Below are 22195 nucleotides of genomic sequence, written 5' to 3'. Positions count from 1 at the left end.
AAAATAGCAAACCTATATGGATGTACCAAAAGGAAGAGAAGTATGAAAAATAAAAAGTAAAAACAACCTAGAGGAATAAAAGAAACCTGGAATTAACTAAGCAGGAGTTGAATCTCTGAATCTGCATAGGCCAGTCATTAAAAAGCTGAAAGATTGGGGGCACCTAACCTCTGGGCATCAATTTCCCCACTTTACAAGAAGGGAAGTAGACTAGATCCTATATAATTTTCATCAGCCTAACTTACGAGTATAAAAACTCTGTTTGTATATATTATTGGGGATAGGAATAAGCGAAAACAATTCTATTTGTGAAGACCATGTATAAATGATTAGCTCTAAGAACACTTTGGGGGTTACTGAAGCCTCCACAAAAATATATGGCTTCCTTACAAAAAAGCTCACAGTGACCATGACTCCTGTTTTCAAACATAACTCATCCCAGGACGTGGACTTTTATTTGGAGGCCAATTCCAATTTTGCCAAACCTTATTCTGTGTAAATCATTCTTTCAATGCACAGAAAGGAGGCAGACATCAATGCTGACTGACCACGCCTGAAAGGAAGTGACTTAATAGGACAGGAAATCAAACAGATCGCAAAATATCCACCCCACCCCAGGGGAAGAAAGAGTCCTAAAAATAGATGATACCAGGCATGTTACATGCATTTTAAATGGGTGAGAAAGAAATGTCCGTTGGTTTCTACCATTTATCTTGGTATGTATCAGCTATGTAAAATTCATGCTAGTGTTTATATTCTGATGAGAGACCAATTATTTTTTTTCAGGTCATTTCCCAACATTTACTTGCTTGCTACTACTCAGCAAGCTGTAACTACCTCTCAAGTTTGAAAACTGACCAAAAAAATAATATGACCACAAAGCAAACAAAAAAATGGCTCCAGCTTACTTCACAAATATTTGTTGCACAAACTAAAAATGTAACCTCTGCTTAGTAAACATCCACAACTATTAGAAATTACCTGCATTATAACACAAATCTCAGTATCCAATCGGAACAGGTTCCTAGTTTTCATTCTGAGAGGCTCCTATCTAGTAAGGGTTTTTTTAAAAATCAGCATTCTCATTTCATCTGAGACACTCTTAATTTTTGACAAAGGGGATAAAATTCTTTCAAAGGAATCCTGTTAAGGGCAGGTTTTGATGGTCTCAACAAACTACATAGGGGTCATGTCAACAAAAACAGTGGAACGAGGTTTTAAAAAAAAATGAGTTGTGTTGGGTTTAAGCAAACTCTTGTAAACATATTAAAATACTGGCATTCTTCTTTGATGCCCCACCTATCTTCCTAAGTATTTAGCGTGTCCCCCCCAATAGTCTGGATTAATAGCAACTAATATTTATGTAGCAATTCACAATTTGCAAAGGACTTTAACATACATGATCTCATTTGAGATTCACCACTAAATAGGAAGGTGCTATTTTTAGGTCCCATTTTTACATGTGAGGAAACTGACACTAAATGGCTGACTTGCCCAAGCTCACAAAGCTGGTGATAGCTAAGTAGAACTTGAACACAGGTCTCCTGACTTTAAATGGCCTGCTTTTGCTACAGCAGCATGCTGCCTCAAGTATTGTAATCAGAATATAAAGAAATACCCCCCCACCAAAAAAAAAAAAAAAAAAAAGAAATGCCCAAATCTAAGACCCTATCTAAGTCACCCCCACCCCTAGTCTAAGTTATAGTTAGCTCTGGAAGGTCTATGCTCCTTATGGAAGTAGAATTTTCTTCATTTTTCTGGAAAACATTAATCTGGCTAATGTGCTAAACGAGGAGATCACATAAACACCATTCGGCATATACTGGAAGATATCTTAGTCACCAGGGGTTCTGCATAGACATGCCTATGTGCATTTTTCCAAGTAAAGGGTCAGATTCTGAGTCCATGACTCTGAAAAGGTTAAGAACCCAAGTTAGAGACAATGGCTAGATATCTTTCCAAGAAGTGAAATCCACAAAGTTTTCAACATAAAGAGTTTTAATCAAGGCCTCATACTGTGCCCCACTTACCTTCTGCCTTCCCTGCTCCAGGCCTTCTCCCAAGCTAAAAGAGTCATTTGGTATCTACATCTGTCTTTTAAATCATACATAAAACCTGGAGCAACTGATAACATATAAATCAATGACTTATAAAAAATAAATTTAAATTATCTGTTAAAATGTAATCCTTAACACATACTCCCTTTCTCTTATGACTTAACTTCCCAGAATGACAGTTTTCTTACCATAAGCATTCCAATTCCCCCAAAGAAGTTTTACAAACATAACTGCTTTGAACTCATGAAATGCCATTCTTCACTAAGAACCCTCTAGATTACACAAAAGACAAGGTAGCGTGCAAGGAATTCTGAATCTGTTAGGCAGTTCACTCAACTATCATACCAAAAGGATTTAGAATTTTTTTGCTGGGGGAAGGAACGGAGAAGAGTGGGAGAGAGAATAAATGCAGCTCTATTGTCTTACTGCTTGAAAACTCCTAATCTGAGTCTGTAACATATTCCTACTAACCACTCAACTTGAACATCAGAAGTACAGTCTCTTTTCATCTTAAATAGAGCTTTTCAGTCTAAATCTGTATAAACAAACTTTGTCCTTCAATCTTTCAACTCCTCGGCAGTTTTTCAAGGTCACTTTTGCAGCAACGACAGAGGCCTGCATCTAGTAACTTTGACTGCTACCCCACTCCAATTCGAAGAGCCCCAAATCTAAACCCCTATCGATCCTCTCAGGTAAATCCTTTACACGAGGGGAAGCCAGTGAAGGCAAATCAACACCCTCCAAACTTCTCCTCTACTAGGGCCTGCTCCCTTTCCCTACCCAGAGACTGAGTACTGCTGGCTCACTGCTCCACACTGAGTCTGCTGCAGAAATGTTCCAATGACCTTCATTCCATATTTGCAAATAAGAAAACAAAGAATTGCTTTTTAAAATCGAGTGTATTATAGATGTTAGTACATGGGACAGAAGAGTTCACTATTCACAAAAACTGGCTGGTTACTGATTAGCAACCAGCATTAGCTTCGTATCCCTAAAACAGGGGAGAAAAATTATCAAGGGCAAAAGATAGGGTACCTGTACTCTTAACTTTCCTATTCACAAATTGCAGGTAAATTAGGATTCGAAATATTTCATACAGAAAATGAAAAGCTCTTTGCTCACATCATTTTCAAAGAACCAAACCAATGCCTGACAAAATGTGTGAAATTGTAGAAAAATATTTGCTCTTGTCACTGCCAATATAGTGGAAAAGTATGTTTCTCACCAACATTCTAAGCTGGAATGTGCATTTTAAAACAAAGATTGTTACTGATTAACTGGTACGTATTAGAACAGAAGCAGACAGGTAAATCAAGAAAGTTACGGGAGAATTTCACATTGGCATGTGGGCCTTCACCATCAGAACCTGCATCCGTGCAAACCATATTTTCACACAAATTTAGAACAGCAATAGTGTTGCTTCCACCTCTGAAAACACAGATGTCAACAAAGTGCATGGTAACAGAAAAAGTCTTACAACAACTCAGCTTACTCTGTAGGAAAGCTTCAGTGCACTTGAACAAAGGAAAATTATTTGGAAAACAGTTAAGTTTACCCAATGCAAAGAGAAAGTGCTTTGCTTCTGTGTGCCCCTGAAAAATGATTAGCCTTTCTTCATGTACCTGATCTTGTCAATACTCAACTAGGAAAAGAAATCCTAGGTGAAGGGCATGCAAAATCTTAACAGAGCGAAGGTATTCTAGGTGCACCAAAAGGTATGCAAGGAATGTAAAGTGGCCATTTTCTGAAACAGTGCAACTTGTCTACACTCTCTGAAGCTAAACAGTTTCTACCATTTTAACACAAAACAAAGAATTAAACTTACCGGGAACTGCATTAATTTTACATGTAGTTATTTATATCTCCTCGGACAGGGAGAATTTAAGTCACTCCTAGCCCTCCCCCCCAAAAAAAGGACGGAGGAAACAAAAGCAGCAGGAGATGCAGAAACCTGAGTCTGGAATGTCCACTCCAGTGAAAACCCGAACAGCTGTCCCCCCACCCCCCAGCAAACTATTCGCCATTTTTCTTTGTCTTTCAGCTGACCCCTGCCTCAGTGAAAAACTCCGAGGCTCCAATGAAGCCCTGCAGCCTCCTTCCACTTTAACAGTCAAAGGCATTCAATCTAGCATGCTATTTGACACCAAACCTTGCCTCCAGAGTGGTCCCATTGGCTAAGCAGCTTTATCAGCTAAGAACACAAAGCCATGATTGGCTGTTCACGTCATCAGTTACCTCCTTTGTACACTTCCTGTTTTAAAGTTACCTTGAGAAGCAGAACAGGGGTCAGATCCAGACTTCAAACTACAGGGGAACTTAAGGCTTGGAAATGCCTGGCAAATGCCTGGCAAATGCACATAGCAGATGCACTAGGGCCTCTTGTGTTTCCAAAACAGAGGAAACTGCGAATTTACAATTGTCCTTAAAATCACACGAAAGGGTTGTTACAGTTCCCACCCAAAGGATTTCTTATTGGCTGTCAGAGTTCCATTTAAAAAATTTAAGGTAATTTAACTGCTTCTGATTGGCCATCAAAGATGTCGGTAAGATATTGCTATAGTATCCTATGGCAGTAAACCAGAGAAGCAATGTGCACAAGATCGGAAAGTTGTGACTTAACTATCTAGTTTTCTCTCGAGTATTAAAAGAAGAAGAAAAAGAAAACGGGGTGGGCTCATCCAACAACTCCAAAGAAAATGTTACCTTTTTAACAGTAATAAAGAGTGAAACCAATAGCATAAAATAGCTTGTAGGATTTCTAAAAAGGCATCTGTCATTGTCTCCAGTAATTTTAAAAGCATGTATTAGTACTAGAATAAATCACCTTATTTTGAAACACAAACTAATCTAAATAGGAAAATTCCAGGATAATGTAAGAAGGTAGTGACAGAAACGGTAGCATTTCCAAATGGTCTACCAGGAACCCAAGAGGGAAATACAATGATGGGGGGCGGGGGTGTAGACTGGCAGAGATAGAACACCAGTGACTATTAGCTCATAGTTTGATGGACTGATTTATTTAGGATGGTCATAAAATGCTGATTATCTTTTAATATTACAGAGTTTTGGTATCACAGCGAATAAACTTTTCTACCACATTTTCAAGAATAAGTACCATGGGGGATCCCTGGGTGGCGCAGCGGTTTGGCGCCTGCCTTTGGCCCAGTGCGCGATCCTGGAGACCCGGGATCGAATCCCACGTCAGGCTCCTGGTGCATGGAGCCTGCTTCTCCCTCTGCCTGTGTCTCTGCCTCTCTCTTTCTCTCTGTGTGACTATCATAAATAAATTAAAAAAAAAAAAAAAAAAAAAAGAATAAGTACCATGGATGATCTCAGGAGAGATTCTGTAAGTACTATAGTTACTGAAGACATTCTGGGGATGCTGAAGTTTATCGGTGGGAGTCAAAGATTTGCTTTTGGATTTTGGGCCCAACTATTGAGATTTTAAGAGGAGCCTCTTAATATGGTGAAAATCAATTAACATGTCTTTTTTCTCTTCACAAAATATTCAGATAGAAACCTCACACCATTACCAAAGACCTTTAACAATCTCTTTAGATCTGCTTCCTCCCTTGAAAGCTAAGTATCCCAGAACTAAACAACACAACTGTTTTGCCAGGGGGAAGGAGACCTTTGGTAGAAATAGCTTCGCTGAACTTAATACAAGAGTTCATGATGGGCATATGCTGAGATTTGGCATTCCCCCGAAACAGAAGCAAGGTGGTCTGGTCTTTCCGATCGTTTTGCCATATTAACTTCTCTACATACATTCCACTCATTTCTCACGTTGTAATGAATTTATTTCTGAACATCAATTAGTGCCAGGTTCTGTGCTAAGTACGCTACAGACTTTCCCCCCTCTAATCCTATCTAATCACTATCTTTTTTTACATGTGAGAAGAATGAGGTTTGGAGAAGTCTGACAACTGGTTCCTGGCCATACACAGGATGCAAACTCAGGTCCCACCTAGGGTGCTATTCTTTCTATTGTACCATAATGCTGACACCAAGACATGTGGCATCTCAGGGCACAGCCAAGGAAATTCTTAGGGGTCACATATATGTAGAGGTAGCATAAACCATTACACCCAACTTCTTTAATTTAAAAATTAGAAACCTTGGGATGCCTGGGTGGCTCAGCAGTTGAGTGCCTGCCTTCAACCCAGGGTGTGATCCTGGAGTCCTAGGATCCAGTCCCACATTGGGCCCCCTGCATGGAGCCTGCTTCTCCCTCTGCCTATGTCTCTTGCCTCTCTATGTGTCTCTCATGAACAAATAAATAAAATATTTTTTAAAAAAATAAATAAAATAGTAAAATAAAATAAAAATTAGAAATCTGACTCCTGAGCTGAGACCTAGCTAAGTATGTGATGAAACAGCACCCTCTCCTTAAGGCTCCAAAGCTACCAGAAGGAACTGTCTCTCTTCTATCTCCAGCATACCCTGAAACCCTACAGAAAGCAACTCCTAGGCCATAAAGGACAGTGTGGGAGGACTACCAGCTGCTACAAAACATCTTCCCCATGCCTTTACCACCAATTCAGGCTGAGATTTGGTTATTGTCCCAAATGCCCATCCCTGACTCTGTGTTTGATGTACCCAACTAAACCAAACATGTCCCTTAATACACTATGAAGGTCTTTGGCACAGTTTTTATTATTTCTTAGAAAGTCCGCAAGAAAAACACTTCAACTCCTATTTCTTTTCCTTTTTTAAAGACTTGTTTATTTGAAGGGGTGGGGGGGAAGGAGAGTGTGGAAGAGAGGCAGAGGAAGAAACAAGCAGACTCTGCACTGAGCACAGAGCCCTACTCAGGGCTCTATCTCACAATCCTGAGATCATGATCTGAGCTGAAACCAAGAATCAGACACTGAACCAACTGTGCCACCCAGGTGCCCCTCAACCCCTATTTCTCATCAACAGCCACCTTACTAGAATTCAAGCTACTAGTGGGAAGAGAACTGAAATTATCCTAGAATTTCCATCTGGCAGTCTGACCCATTCACTTATTATTGCTTTCCCTTCTCTAGCCTGTTATTACTGTGGACTAAGACCCTCATGTGATCTCTGGGATTCCCACTCACATTCTTCCTTGGTCCTCGATCTCAGCAGCCCTCCAAACTAGAGAACTGTATCATCTTGCCCTAAAAAAACACCCATATCACTATGAGGCAAAGTGAAGGCCTCTGATTACATGGTTCAAGCTTAAATGCTCTCAGAGTAGGAGGGTGGGAACTGATGCTCTTGGTCAGAAAATTCTAGGACTCTGGCCAAGTTCCTTAACCATCTCTGAGCTCATTTCTTCATGAAAAAAAAAGAAAAAAAAAAACCAACCTATGAGAATGTTGAGGCTTAGGATACATGCTGCCGAAGCGAAGAGAAATGTTAAAGGCTTAAATGACAAGGTAAAGCACTCAGCATTAATACCTGCATGTGGTAGGTATTCAATTAATATGTAAATATACACTTGACTAGACCATTTATCATACATTATAGTCTTATCCATGACTATTACCAGAAGAGGGCTTCCTGAAGACAGCGGCTACGTTTTATTTATACCCACATATATCCCCAGTGCTCAGTACAGAGATATACGTCAAACACAACCTTAGCCGTAGCGTCAACAAAAGAACATGGAGTAGTAGGGACTGAGGAAAACTGGAGGGTGCCTGTCCCATCTAAAGGGGCAGCCACTGTTCAGCTCCAAACTGACAAAGGCCATGAAAGAATACTAGTCAGCTGCAGCAAGAGCTTCAGAATCCATAAAAGCAGCAAAAGCCAGATTCTGAAAACAAAAAGATGATGCTACAACAGCTCTTGATCTGGCATCCTGAGGAATGACTGAAGGACCAGAGTTATGGCAAAAGTTGGCCTTAACTACCATGACAATTCTTGTCAAGGACAAGGTCTTGCTCAGTCCCCAAGATGACCTGATCTTGAAGGTTATACTATATCACATCACAAGCATAACTAGCAGCAAAGAAACTGGGCTCTTCAGTGCCCTGAACAAATAAATATTTTATTGATGGTGCCCCTAGCTGATTCCTTTGGACTTAGTAAAGTAAACCTAGAAGCCCCAAGAAATATCAGATAACCTCTAAAGAAAAACAAACTTTTCATATGTTGTAATGTGAACACAAAGCCATATTCACTTGAGTATTACATTGTATGACTTATTATATACTAAGCTGATGAGATGGATATATAATGTTTTTTTGTTTTTTAAGATTTTATTTGTTGGGCAGCCCTGGTGGCTCATCCATTTAGCGCCACCTTCAGCCCAGGGCATGATCCTGGAGACCCAAAATGGAGTCCCATGTGGGGCTGCCTGTATGGAGCCTGCTTCTCCCTCTGCCTATGTCTCTGCCTCTCTCTTTGTGTCTCTCATGAATAAATAAAATCTTAAAAAAAAAAAAAAAAAAAGATGTGTTTATTTGAGAGCACATGCTCATGAGCAAGGGGTGAGGGGGAGAGGGAGAAGCAGGCTCCCAGCTGGGGAGCAGGGAGCCCCATGTGGGCTTGATACCAGGACCCTGGAATCATGACCTGAGCCCAAGACAGATGCTTAACGAACTGAGCCACTTCGGCACTGCTAAAATAGGGTATTTTTTAAAGAGTATCTTTAATGCAACCATTCAGAATCAAACACTATATTTTACTTATGTAAATGAGAAAGCTAAGTCTCTAAATATAATACTATATAAACTGTTTTTGTATTTTTTTCCACTTAAAAAATGTGGACAATTTTCCATATCAAATATATATCTGTATCCTTTATAATTGGGTTATATTCCATTGAATGGATGTACCATAATTTTCAGTTAGTTTTATATTAATAACTTCCAGTAGCTTCCTTTATTTTTTTTTTACCTTTTGAATTTTTTGAGTACAGCTGACACATGTTACACTAGTTTCAGGTATATAACATAGTGATTCAACTTCTCTATATGTTATGCTCACCACAAGTGCAGCTACCATCTGTCACTATACAACACTACTATAGTATCATGGACTATATTCCCTATGTTGTGCCTTTCATTCCTGAGGTTTATTCATTCCACAACTGGAAGCCTCTATCTCCCACTTCCCTTCACCCATTCCATGCCCCTCACCTCACTGGCAACCATCAGTAGTATGTTCTCTGTATTTCTAGATCTAACTGTGCTTTTATTTGTTTTGATTTTTAGATTTTAGTCTTTCTCAGTCTGACTTATTTCACTTAGCATAATACCCTCTAGATCCATCCATATTGTCACAAATGACACAATCTCATTCTTTTTTTGGTTATGTAATATTCCACTGAGTGTGTGTCTGTGTGTGTGTACCACATCTTCCTATCCACTCATCTATTGATGGACACTTAGGTTGCTTCCACATCCTAGCTATTGTAAATAATGCCAAGGCTACAATGAACATAGGGGTGCATATATCTTTCTGAATTAGTGTTTTAATTTCCTTTGGGTAGATACACAGTAGTGGAATTACTGGATCATATGGTATTTCTATTTTTAATTTTTTGAGGAACCTCCATACTGTTTCCACAGTGGCTGTACCAATTTACATTCCCACCAACACCACACAAAGGTTCCTTTTTCTCCACATCTTTGCTGACATTTCTTGTCTTTTTTAATTTTAGCCTTTCTGACAGGTATAAGGTAATATATCATTGCAGTTTTCATCTGCATTTTCCTGATGATTAGTAATGTTGAGCACCTTTTCATGTGTCTATTGGCCATCTATATGTCTCCTTTTGAAATGGCCATCTGCATGTCCTCTTTCAAAAATGTCTTTTCAGATCCTCTGTGCATTTTTTTTAAGATTTTATTTATTCTTGAGAGACACAGAGAGTGAGGCAGAGACATAGGCAGAAGGAGAAGGAGGGAGCCCCATGTGGGCCTTGATCCCGGGACTCCAGGATCACGCCCTGGGCCAAAGGCAGGCGCTAAACCGCTAAACCACCCAGGCATCCCATCTGCGCATTTAACTTGACTTTGTGTGTGTGTGTGTGTGTGTGTGTGTGTGTGTGTGTGGTGCTGAGATAGCTAAGGTCTTCATGTATTTTAGATTTTAATCCTTCAATGTCTTCAATTTTAAAATATTGTAAATAGCATCACAGGGAACATCCATTATGCCCATTCCTGGTACCTTCATTATCCCTTCCAGAACCACAGCAATGGCTTCATAAGTAGTATCATTTTGTCTGGTTTAAAAAAAAAAAAAAAGAAAGCCAAGTGGTTTTAATTTTTAATGTCAAATCTTTCCTTTTTCAATTCTGGTTCAAAAAAATTTTTTTAATTATAAGCAGAACAAAGAAAATTAAGGGCAGCCAGATTGTTACTGCTGACCCATATATTTCACCTGACTTGGTCCTGAACAACTTATTAGTTATTTCCCAAACCAAATCTACCTTCAAGGTTTAAAAAAGTGCGTCAACACACTTTCAAAAGAATCTGACAGAAGTTTTAAAGACAATCCCCAAAGAAGTCCCAGAAACATTTTGAGTAATGACAATATCATTAGAATAAGGAACACAGCACTTGCTGGTGCCCATTAAATGGCTGCTCAATAAATGAAGTAAACCAATAAATAAGACCTTAAGTGGATCATAAATTCTGAATTATTTGTTTTTAAAAAATAAGTTATAGTCTCCAAAGCATAAATTAAGACCAATGGATGGAAAACTATTCTATTCTCTCAGAGCTGTCCAAAGATGGCACAAGCTGCCTCAGAAGTTATGGATGGGGTTGTTAGCACAGGCTGTTTGAACACTTGACAGGAATATGTAAAGACAAGATGAAAAAGAGCAGCCATGTGGAGAAGCAGGGGAGGGAAAAGCCCAGTCTTTGCAGCTAGACAGATTTAGATGCTAATCCCTCCTCGCCTCTTTTTAGCTGAGTAACCTCAAACTAGTTACTTAACCCCACCGAGGCCAATTTCCTAAACCATAAACCATCTTGTAAAGCTGTTAAGGATTAAGGATACTTTCATTTGTTCAATAAATACTTATATGTAGGTATTGTGCTAAGATCTGGGATCCTACAAAATATACAGTCCTGTCTGCAAGAAGACTATAGTCTATTATAACAAAGAAGAAAATTAAAATCAGCAATCATAGTGCCGTGTGTTAAGAGTTACAACAGGAGGGGATCCCTGGGTGGCGCAGCAGTTTGGCGCCTGCCTTTGGCCCAGGGCACGATCCTGGAGACCCGGGATCGAATCCCACATCAGGCTCCCGGTGCATGGAGCCTGCTTCTCCCTCCGCCTGTGTCTCTGCCTCTCTCTCTCTCTGTGACTATCATAAATAAAAAAAAAATTTTTTTTTTAAGTTAAAAAAAAAAAAAAAAAGAGTTACAACAGGAGAAAATGCATAGTATAGGACATAAGCAGAGCCCCTAGCCCAGGGCCTAACTCAATTTCAGGCTAGCCAGAGATGGCTTCTTGGAAGACTGAAAATTTTAAGAATAGGAACCTCCTGAGACAGGCAAGCAAACTGCATGTGCAAAAAGTCCTGGAGCTGACAGAAAGCATCACATTCCTGGAAGGGCTACAGTTTGATATGGCAGTAGCCCAGAGATAAGAGGCTAGAAGTTAACCTAGAAAAGTGAACAGGGCTGGACAAGACTAAGATACTAGAACCTTATTCTGAGGATAACAGTAAGCAACTGAAGGGTTTTGAGCATGGGACCAATATCAAATTACCCTTTCAGCAGATCATTCAGGGTATAATATGGAGAAGTAGACAGGGTGGAAGCATGGCAGCTCCAGACAGCAGAGAAAACAAGACCCTGTGGTCATCTAGTTACTGGAAAATGTAATAATGCAGATGTTGACGAATTGGAAATTTTAAGAAGATAAAAATCATTAAGACCACTGGCTAATAATGCCTGGAGAATAACAACACTATGACTGATAAACAGCAAGGGCTCTAAAAAACGGTAGCTGCTAGTGTTATTGTTGATATTGGCAACTGGGTTAGATGACCTTTTTTTTTTTTTTTTTTTAGATGACCTTTTGAAATCACATTCATCCCTAAGAGTCTTTATGACTTTGGAGACATGTTGTATGTTCCCAGAAAATTCCTTTCCCACTATGGGCCAAGCTGTCTTATACAAAAAGATTCATTTTTTTACTCATAAACTCTCTACACCAGAACCGTTCAACTGGGCCCCACTACACACTAGTCATAACATGAAATGCTTATTAGATGTTCTCACAAACAGGGTTCCATGGCCAAATAAGTTCAAGAAACACTGCATTATGTATCCTCTCTTGAAGAGTCACAAGGCACGTCAACTCAAAGGGTCTGAATACTAATCTGCAGTAAAGAAATGCATTTCACTTTAGCCATCATTCTGTCAAGGATCCTTTTTTCAACATTCTGTCAAGGATCTTTTTTTCAACGCCAGAGAACATTTATTATATTGTACAAGAAATAACAGTCGATGAAACAGCTTAGGAAACACTACTCTAAACTGCGATTACAGAATTTGGAGGAATGAAAAGATTATAGGCAACTCTACTCTGACCACCTTCCAAAATGGTTGGAGTTTTACCCACATTATGGCATTTCCCTTTTAATTTAGTCCTACTGAAAATGACATTAAATATCACCATAAATAGCAATCCTCTACTTCCCAAATTACTGCCAACCAAGTGTGCTTTGCTTTTTAAAAAGGCCACAACTTTGTCAGCTGATAATGAGCAAATTCTAAGCTACTTACCCTTCAGGGCACAGTAATAATTTTTAAGACAGTTAAAAATGACAAAGATGTTCAAGTGTGCAGATTGTATGTACTTTCACTTTCCTCTTTTAAATGAACAGATCATACCAGTAGTGAGGGGATATGTTTTTTTTTTAACACTGGGCAAAAAATCTCACTTCATATAGATCACTGGACAATGTGCAGCTTGAGGGCAGGGTTAGCAATAATAGAAATTATGAAAACCTTCAGTACAGTAGTCCTCTCTTACCCTACAGAAGATATATTCCACAAGCCCCCCGCCCCCTGTCCAGTGGATGCCTGAAACTGAGGACACTACTGAACCCTATATACACTATGTTTCTTCCTATACGTACATACCTATGATGAAGTTTAATTTATAAATTAGGCACAGTACAGATCAACATCGATAAATAATAATAAAATAGAACAATTCATAGCAATATACTATTATGTGAATGTGACCTCTCTCTCTCTCAAAATCTTTCTGCGCTCGCCCTTCTTGTGATGATGTAAGATGATAAAAGGCCTGTGTGAGGGGATGAAGTAAGGGGAATGACAGGCATTGAGATGTGGCATACTGATCTGACAATAATCAGAAGGAGGAGCAGAACCTGTTTCTGGATCACAATTGACTATGGGTAACTGAAACCACAGAAAGCAAAACCGCTGAGAATGGGTGGGACTGCTGTAACTGATAGATTTAAGCCAATGACATCATACAAAATATTCTATAATCCAATATCATTTCCTATGAGTCACTGAAGCATTTATTGAAGCACTGCTCAAGATCACTATTTATAGCTCATACCCATGAATGTACTTTAAGATTAATTTTTGAATCTGATCTAACAACATACTATTGATTTTAAGTGAAAAGTATGCATCTAAATAGGACACCTTATTATATACCTTGGACATGAAGATCTGAACCTTTGAGTTAAACTTATTCTACTAGAAACATTCAAAAGCAAAAAAAAAAAAAAAAAGAAAGAAACATTCAAAAGCAAAGGTTAGCCTAGTCCTTCTCTCTAAACTGCACCTGAAGTTTATCTATTAAAAAGTTCTCACTGTATAAAAGTATACTGAATTTAGAAGTAAAGTAACCTATCAAAAGACAGGTAAGGACTATTTTTTTTTTTTTTAGGACTGTCTTTTTAAAAATTCTTCACACTCAACGTGGGGCTTGAACCCACAATCCCAATATCAAGAGTCGCACACTCCACCAACTGAGTCAGTTAGGTGACCCCAAACAAGTAAACCAAACAGACTTAAACCAAAATAGAAAACACAACTCTCACGCTGAAAATGAGTACAGATCAACATCTGTTATCAGGTAATCACTGCTAAAACATGGAGAAGTGTGGGAAGGGTGCAGCAGATTTTGCAACCTGGCAAAATTTTCTGCAGGCAGAGAGATTTTTCCTGAACCATTCCACAATGTTGTCTTCCTGCTTACTTCAGAGAAAATGCTGCCCAGGTGACTACAAACCAAACTGACGGTCCTGCCTCAACCGACAATTTCTACAACTGGAAAATGTTTTAAAGGACTATAATGCAACTCTCTCTCTGGACTGAAGGATAGCACTGGTTGTTCTGATTTCAATAAGTATTGCCATTTAGCAAATATGGGAAAGTTCTCATCTCCTCAAAGTCATTAGCACTCAGAACCTGGGGATTAACAGAGCAATCAGGAGACAAGCTAATCCTGAAATAAATGGTCCTACTACTTTGTAGTTTATAAATATAAACTAGTAATAATATGGACCCACCATAAATCAGCTTCTAAACCACAACAATACAACTAAATTAGGTTATTTCTTTCATGCCAAGTGGTTGCTTCCACCATGTAGAAATCTTACTGTATATAAAAGAGTAGATCATTTTTACAAAAGGCCTCCTCATTAGGGCAGCTCTAACAGGCTGAAAGGACAGATTTTATGCTGTTCTAAAAAGTGATGTGTCCTCTCACATATTAAGGTCCACTTGGTGACAGGCACCCACCATATGCTACTATATTCATTTTTCATAACTACTCCGTAAGACAAGTAGCATTACCACTACTTTACAGAGGAAGAAACTAAGGCTCAAACAGGCTAAGAATCTGACCCCCAGCTCACACCAGAGGGTAAATGCACTGCAGACAGAATTCTTTCCCAGGTCTGACTCCAGCATCAGCAACTACACTACCCCTACCTAACAGCACTTTTTGGCCAAAGTACTTTAAATCCATTTCCTCCTACAATTAATCTCCTTAAATTATGTTAGGTGCTTTAGGCCTCTGGGAAAATACTAAAATGACCTTGCAGCCTAACTAGTCACCACACACGCATGAAAAACTGAATAAACAAAATGAAAAGAGAGACTGGAAGACATCAGATAACTCACAATCAGTCTGCTTTGAGCACAAGAAACTGAATGGAAAAGAACAACTTGCTGGCTAAGGAATGTTCTTCCTAAATTGTATGCCTGAGGCTGGAATGAACCTCAAGAAGGTCATCTGTGACCTTAATAATGCCTTCTGCCATTCTCCCTCCTATGAATGAGGCAAACTTGTCAAAACACAAAAGGTGCCTTAAAGTCATCTCTATCATCATCAGTGTTTCCACTGATGGAAAGAAGAGACAATATTGTCCAAAGGAATGAGCACTGGTCTGGGAATCCAGTAATCTGGGTTAGACCCGGCTCTCCCCTTGCAGAGTCAAGTGACCTTGTCAAGGTCACCACAGTCTAGGGCCTCAGTACAAAGCACTTCCCTGAAAGAAATTAAAAGTCACTTCCTGATCCAAGATGCAAGCATTTTTTCTTTTCTCCTAATAATTTATGGTGCCAAGAGAACACAGTGTTTGGGGCACCTGGGTAGCTTAGCTGGTTAAGTGTCCGACTCTTGACTTCAGCTCAGACCACGATCTCAGGCTCATGAGATCAAGCCCCATATTGGGCTCTGCACTGAAGCTGAACATGGAGCCAGCTTAAGATTCTCTCTCTCTGTGAGCGTCAGACTCTTGATTTCAGCTCAGGTCATGGTCTCAGGGTCATGGGATTGGGCTCCATGTCAGCTCCATGCTCAGTGCAGAGTCTGAGATTCTCTCTCTCCTTATCCCTCTGTGCCCACCCCATGCTCTCTCTATATGTATATATATAAAAAAAAAAATCTTAAAAAAAAATATCTCTCCCTCACCCTTCCCCACCTTGTACATTTACACTCTCTCTAAAAAAAAAGAAAGAAAGAAAGAAAAAAGAAAAAGAAAAAGAAAAAGAGAACCCAGTATTGAAGAGTAAAGGTTCCACAAATTTTGTAAGAGTTAAAAGTTACAGGGGCACCTGGGTGGCTCAGTTGGTTAAGTGTCTGTCTTCAGCTCAGGTCATGATCCCAGGGTCCTGGGATCGAGCCTCACACCCAGCCTCATGGGCTCTCCGTTCAGTAGGGCTTCTGCTTCTCCCTGTCCGCCATCCTCTCTCTCTTGCTCTCAAATAAAAATAAGTAAAATCTGGGGATCCCTGGGTGGCTCAGCGGTTTAGTGCCTGCCTTTGGCCCAGGGAACGATCCTGAAGTCCCGGGATTGAGTCCCGCATCAGGCTCCCTGCATGGAGCCTGCTTCTCTCTCTGCCTGTGTCTCTGCCTCTCTATATGTCTATCGTGAATAAATAAATAAAATCTTTAAAAAAAAAAAAAAAAGAAAAATCTTAAAAAAAAAAAAAAAGAAGAATTAAGAGTTACAGACCTATGCTTGAATCTAGGCTCTGCCACCTGTGTGATATTGAACAAATTACTTAACTCCTTTCTTCACACCTAAAACTGCAGGTGGTAATAGGATCTACCACACAGCATGTGCAGATAAAATATATAACCCATTTATACCCTAGCTGGTACAATGTAAGACTTAATTAAAGGTAGTAACTATATCATTCCTGAGTTTGATTCATAGATTTTTAGTGGTTCAGTATCTTTGAACTAAGAGAGATGTGAATTTCAAAATTCCCTCCAAGACACCTAGCATCAGCTCCTCACTTCACTGCCTCTACTCTCTAAATGGGGTAAGAAACCCTGTATCTTTTCTAGTACAATGAATCAGTTTTGACCAAATGGAAAATATGTACACACATAAATGAGAGAATAATAACCTGTTATAACAATTCAGATAACAAGACATGGACACAGTCTGTTAAGTATTAAACATTAGTGTGAGTCTACTTAGATGGCAAAGTTGATGTTCTCAAGTTTTTACCATAAATTCAGACCTCCTGTGAGTTCAAGACTTCTAGGATGGGGGATCCCTGGGTGGCGCAGCGGTTTGGCGCCGGCCTTTGGCCCAGGGCGCGATCCTGGAGACCCCGGATTGAATCCCACATCAGGCTCCCGGTGCATGGAGCCTGCCTTCTCCCTCTGCCTGTGTCTCTGCCCCTCTCTCTCTCTCTCTGTGACTATCATAAATAAAAAAAAAAAAAAAAAAGACTTCTAGGATGGTCAATTCCAGATGTTAAAAAGGCCCAGCAACTGGCCATGGGTGCAAGGAGCAAATGGGAATGAAGGTGATCACTGGTGTTAAAGAACAGATAGTTAAGAAAGGCTTGCTGAATAAAAAGCAAATATGTGTATGCTTGTTTTTGCAACCTTGTCTGGATGCCCTAATATTCTTCATATTTGGCTACCTTAATGACTGAGTCAAAGGAAGGTGAGATGACCAAGGTACAAATGCATGGCAAGCCCTATTTCCCCTTGTTCTTTTGACTCTAACTTCCACACTGCAATGTAATTGTTAATTGCAAATAAAAGAGAGGAGATCCTCACCTAATTGTATCAAGTAGCAAAGCAACTCAAACTTCCAATTCGTCTCCCCTTGAAACTTGAATTAAAGATTTCCATACAAATACTAGAACTGCAAATAATTTTTTATATCCAGGCTTACTTTTACACATCATTCAGAATAAGTATATAACAGAATCACTATCCCATGGTTTGAAGAAGGCACTAGGCTTCTGGATAGATCCCAGTGTTTGGAGACTACAATTCTAAAGAACTAGTGATATTTGAAAAAGCTTCCAAATGAGTTCTTTATACACTTGGTAGTTCCTCACTCCTTGGCATTAATCACTTCCATATATAGAAGGATTATGTCAGCAATTTTCTGAAGCCTGATTTTATTTTAAAGAATGCAGATTCTTAAACTTTCTGTACATACTTATCCCTAGTATCTACCTGGCTTCAGAAAAACTCCAACAGTTTACTTTGTAAATCTTTCTCTACACAAAAGAAAACAAGAGATATGATTTAAATATCCAGCTGAAGAACCTATATTCTATCTGGTTCCTATTCCGTGGTCTGAATCATTGAAACACTACAAAAAATTGTTTATATTCTCCCCATTCAATACAGTCCTGACACCCATCAATTAAAGAAAGATGATTCACTTTGAAATATAATACTATCTGAAGTTTGACTAGTTAGGTTTATATGGACAGCACAACATAGCAGTTAAAACTACAGGCTTTGGCAACAGACACCTTGGATCAGAATTCCAGTTCAACCACCAAGTGACACTGGATAAGCTACATAACCTCTCTGATCCTCAACTTTATCATCTGCAATATGGGAATGATAATGCTTACCTAACAGAACAGGGTGGTAAATGTGCTCTAAAATGTCAATTCCATTCCTCTACTACTTTCTCTTTCTCTCTTGAAAATTTTGTTGCATTCACATAAAACTGACCAAATCTGAAAACCAGAGAAGTTTCTTGAAGCTGGTATGAAAACAGAAGTATAACATTCATCTAAAGCTAGAAAGGATCATCTAACATAGACGAAGAAAAACAAATTAGGAAACACAGAGGTTTAACACAAATGTGTTTCCATGATCCCGTAACCGTGGGAGGAGCAAATACAGAACAATTCATTACAATAAAATGGAAAGTGATAAAATACCCCAGCTGACTCTAACAGTTCTTCGACTAGAACAAAAGTTTGGTGAAACACAAACCAGAAAGTGTTGACAAGTCCTGTAACTCATGACAAGATGCAAGAAAATGATGTACTAGTTTATTTTCCTTCTAAGCTGCTTCTTTACTTATTTTTAAAGATTTTATTTATTTATTCATGAGAGACACAGAGAGAGAGAGGCAGAGACACAGGCAGAGGGAGAAGCAGGCTCCATGCAGGGAGCCCGACCTGGGACCTGATCCCAGGACTCTGGGGGTCAGGCCCTAAGCCAAAGGCAGACACTCAACCGCTGAGCCACCCAGGTGTCCCATAAGCTGCTTATTTAAATAATAATAATAATTGCACACAAATGTGGGTATACTTTTTCAGCATATACATATAAAAATAATAATAATAATAATAATAATTCAAGGGTCCAGGATCTCTGTTAAGCTCTCTTCCACTAAAGAGGAACCTAACAATATCTATTCAACAAATAAATGCCAAGTATCTAATGTCTACTAGCAAGTGTAGCTTTAGAATCTCAACCCTGACGTGTATGCTTCCTAAGGCAGGAAAACTTCATATATCAATACCTCAAAATCAACTGCATGGTCCTGAGACCCAACCATCTATAATTCCCAAGTCTGAAAATGTTCCCCCAAAATGCTTTGCACTTCTCATTCCTATGTATCTGTCACTACTTAATGCTGTGCCTCTTAAGGCTTGGCGGCATTCAGTAAAGACCCAGCGCACTGACTCAACGGGATCCCTCTCTCAGGCTGGTTCTGTTTAGTTTTCTCCTGATGTCACATCCCAGATCCGGTCGTTAACTGAAACCTCGCTTTCAAGGTTGGCACTCTCCGACAAAATCCCTGATCTGATCCTTTTATTTTTTTATTTTTTATTGGAGTTCAATTTGCCAACATATAGCATAACACCCAGCGCTCACCCCATCAAGTGCCCCTCTGATCTGATCCTATCGCTTCGATCCGTCCCTAACGCCCTGATGCCCTTTCCTCCTACACCAATGCCCTCAGATCTAGCATCCGTGGACATCGAGCTCACTCACAAATTGGGTTCGACTCCAGTGTATCTTAACCATAAGAAAACAAACCGATGATGATCAGAGAGGGGGCAGGTCAGGGGATGAGGATCAAGGGATACACTTGGGAGCGGAGCACTGGGTGATGCATGGCATTGTTGAATCACTACCCTGTGCACCTGAAACTAAAATAACACTCTATGTTAACGATGCTCGATTTAAAAAATAAAAATAAAAATAAAGTCCAGGTCTAGCTCTCCCGGCTCTAGCAACACGCTCTCAGCCCTTGACCCCGGTTTCGGTGTTTCCAAGCCTTGCATCCTTGGGGCTTGTACGGCCCTATAAGGGGCCTCGCAGGTTCCACGGAGGTACCTCTGGAGTTAGGGGCGCGCCCCACCCCGGGCCGTGCACAGTACCTGCAGGACCCTCACCTTGTCTTCCCCCTTAAGGGGTCCAGGCCCGCCCCCAGCCTCAACCCCGCGGCCGCACCGGAGGGGGTCACCCCCGGCCGCCCGAGCCCGAGCCGCGCGCATCCCTGCAGCCTCCGATCGCTTCCTCACCCCCCAGGCCGGAGCCGGCGCGACCAATAAGGTGCCAGGTCCGCGGCCTCCCCGCCACCGACCAATCACGAGCGAGCCCCCCCGCAGTCGCCTTCCGCCAATGGGAGAAAGCCCGCGGGCCGGGCCGACGAGGCGCGCGGACCCCAGGAGCGCGGCGGCGGCGACAGCGGCGGGCCGAGCGAGAACACAACATGGCGGCGGCCAGGCCGGACCGAACTACGGCAGCGGCCGCGAGAGGAAGCGAGGTCTCCGCCGAGGGCGGGAAGCGCTGCCCCTCCCCCCCCGCCGCCGCTGCCGCCGTTCGCCGCTCCCCCTCCCTCCCCGCGGACACGCTCCCGCACACTCACACGCCTCTGCTCAGGAGTCCAGGGAAGACCGGGAGCCGCCCCCGCGCTCCTGCTGAGGCCTGGGCACGGCGGAGGGGAGGGGGAAGCGTGCGTCACGGAGAACGGAGCGCGCGCGAAGCGCGGGCACAAACAAGATGGCGGCCACGCCGTTTGCACCGTCTCCCCCCTCCCCTCCCCCCCCCTCCTCCCCTGGCGCCTGGACTCCCTGGGTCTCGTAATGCGCAGAAGCTGACTTGTGTGAAGTCTCGCGAGAATTAGGAAGGGGCGACGACCTGGGGAGGCGGAGCGAGATCAGCGGGCCTTCTGGCTCCGCCCCCTCCTAGGGGACCCGGAGGCGTTGCCTAGTGACCGCCGCGGGGCGTCCGCGCCTCCGGACATGTGATGCGGAGTGCACGCTTGAGTGTTAAATACGGTTTTTCTTTTGCGGGGTGGGGGGGGAGGTAAATTTGGGAGAAAAGAGCCGGGGTACTCAAGATCGCATGGGGATGCCAGATTCCGTGCGCTGCTGCTGGAGAAGATAGCTACCAGTACCATAAAAGGAGATTTAACACCAAAACTGCAAAATGCTATATTCCGGGGTAAAGAACAGCACTTCCCAAGACGTAGCCTTCCGTCGACTTAGACATTTCTTTTCTCATTTGAATGCAGTTTAGAATTTCTATCTAAACTATTTTCTATTGAAAAAATAAATAAATAAACTATTTTCTGTTGAAAACCCATTACAATGAACATACGTGTTTTTCATACCTTCTGTCTTCAGTCTCCACAACCAGGTCGTCCCAAGGCATTAGAATTACTGTCTTACAGGTAAAACTGATGCTCAGAAGGGTTAAGGAACTTGACCAAAGCCCCACAACTAGCAAGTGTCAAAACTCAATTTTTTTTTTTTAGTTTCTTTTTATTGGAGTTCAGTTTGCCAACATGTAGCATAACACCCAGTGCTCATTCCCATCAAGTCAATTTGAGTAGCTTCGAAATCTGTAGATGAATTAATCTACACTGAGCCAATGGGTTAGGTGTAAGCGCAGAGTGAAGTGAAACTGCACTTGCTGGTGGTTACCTTGACTTTTTATAAAGGATCTCTGAGCCTTTCTGAGACTTGGATTGCAGGAGCCTTCAACAATATAATCAATACTGTTGTTATTTCCTTCCTTTGAGGGTATGACTCTGGTGGGAAAGGTGTTCAGAATACCGGAATAGCCCTTGACTTGGATTCAGGAAAATTGTTTTCAAAATCCAACCTGAATAAATCTCACTTCAGGCTCTCCATAAATATTTGATGAGTGAATGAACAGAACCTAACCAGCTATAAGACACCTGACTTCACTGAGTCTCAGTTTCATCTGTAAAATGATCTAATTCCTACCTCCTTGGAGTGTTGGGGAGATTGAATGAAATAGCCTAAAGGAAAGTGCTTTGCAAATTGCAGAAGTGTCATAAAGAAGTTGGCGATAATGATACTTTTCAGACATGAGAAATAGCATTAAAAATTTCAAAACAGACTCAAAATAAATAGTATGTTAAGATAGTAGAAAGATAAGGGTGC

General features: G+C 41.0%; 1 protein-coding gene across 3 annotated transcripts in view; it reads right to left on the bottom strand.

The window, feature by feature from the left end:
* The window catches only part of NFYC (nuclear transcription factor Y subunit gamma), a 67275-nt gene extending 46428 nt beyond the window's left edge, over positions 1-20847 (bottom strand). The window contains exon 1 of one of the 3 annotated variants that reach the window (XM_041738437.1): positions 20650-20847. Coding sequence is in view for 1 of the 3 variants with exons in the window: in XM_041738436.1 (XP_041594370.1) it covers positions 20303-20495 (193 nt within the window). In the remaining 2 variants the exon portion in view is untranslated. Of the gene's footprint in view, positions 1-3882; positions 4127-20302; positions 20620-20649 lie in introns of those variants that run through there. The other 2 variants (XM_041738436.1, XM_041738438.1) reach the window with 2 other exon arrangements.
* Positions 20848-22195: the final 1348 nt, after the last annotated feature.

This window comes from Vulpes lagopus, chromosome 23 (genome assembly GCF_018345385.1).
Source record: "Vulpes lagopus strain Blue_001 chromosome 23, ASM1834538v1, whole genome shotgun sequence".
NCBI lineage: Eukaryota > Metazoa > Chordata > Mammalia > Carnivora > Canidae > Vulpes > Vulpes lagopus.
This window is presented reverse-complemented; position numbering and strand designations above follow the sequence as displayed.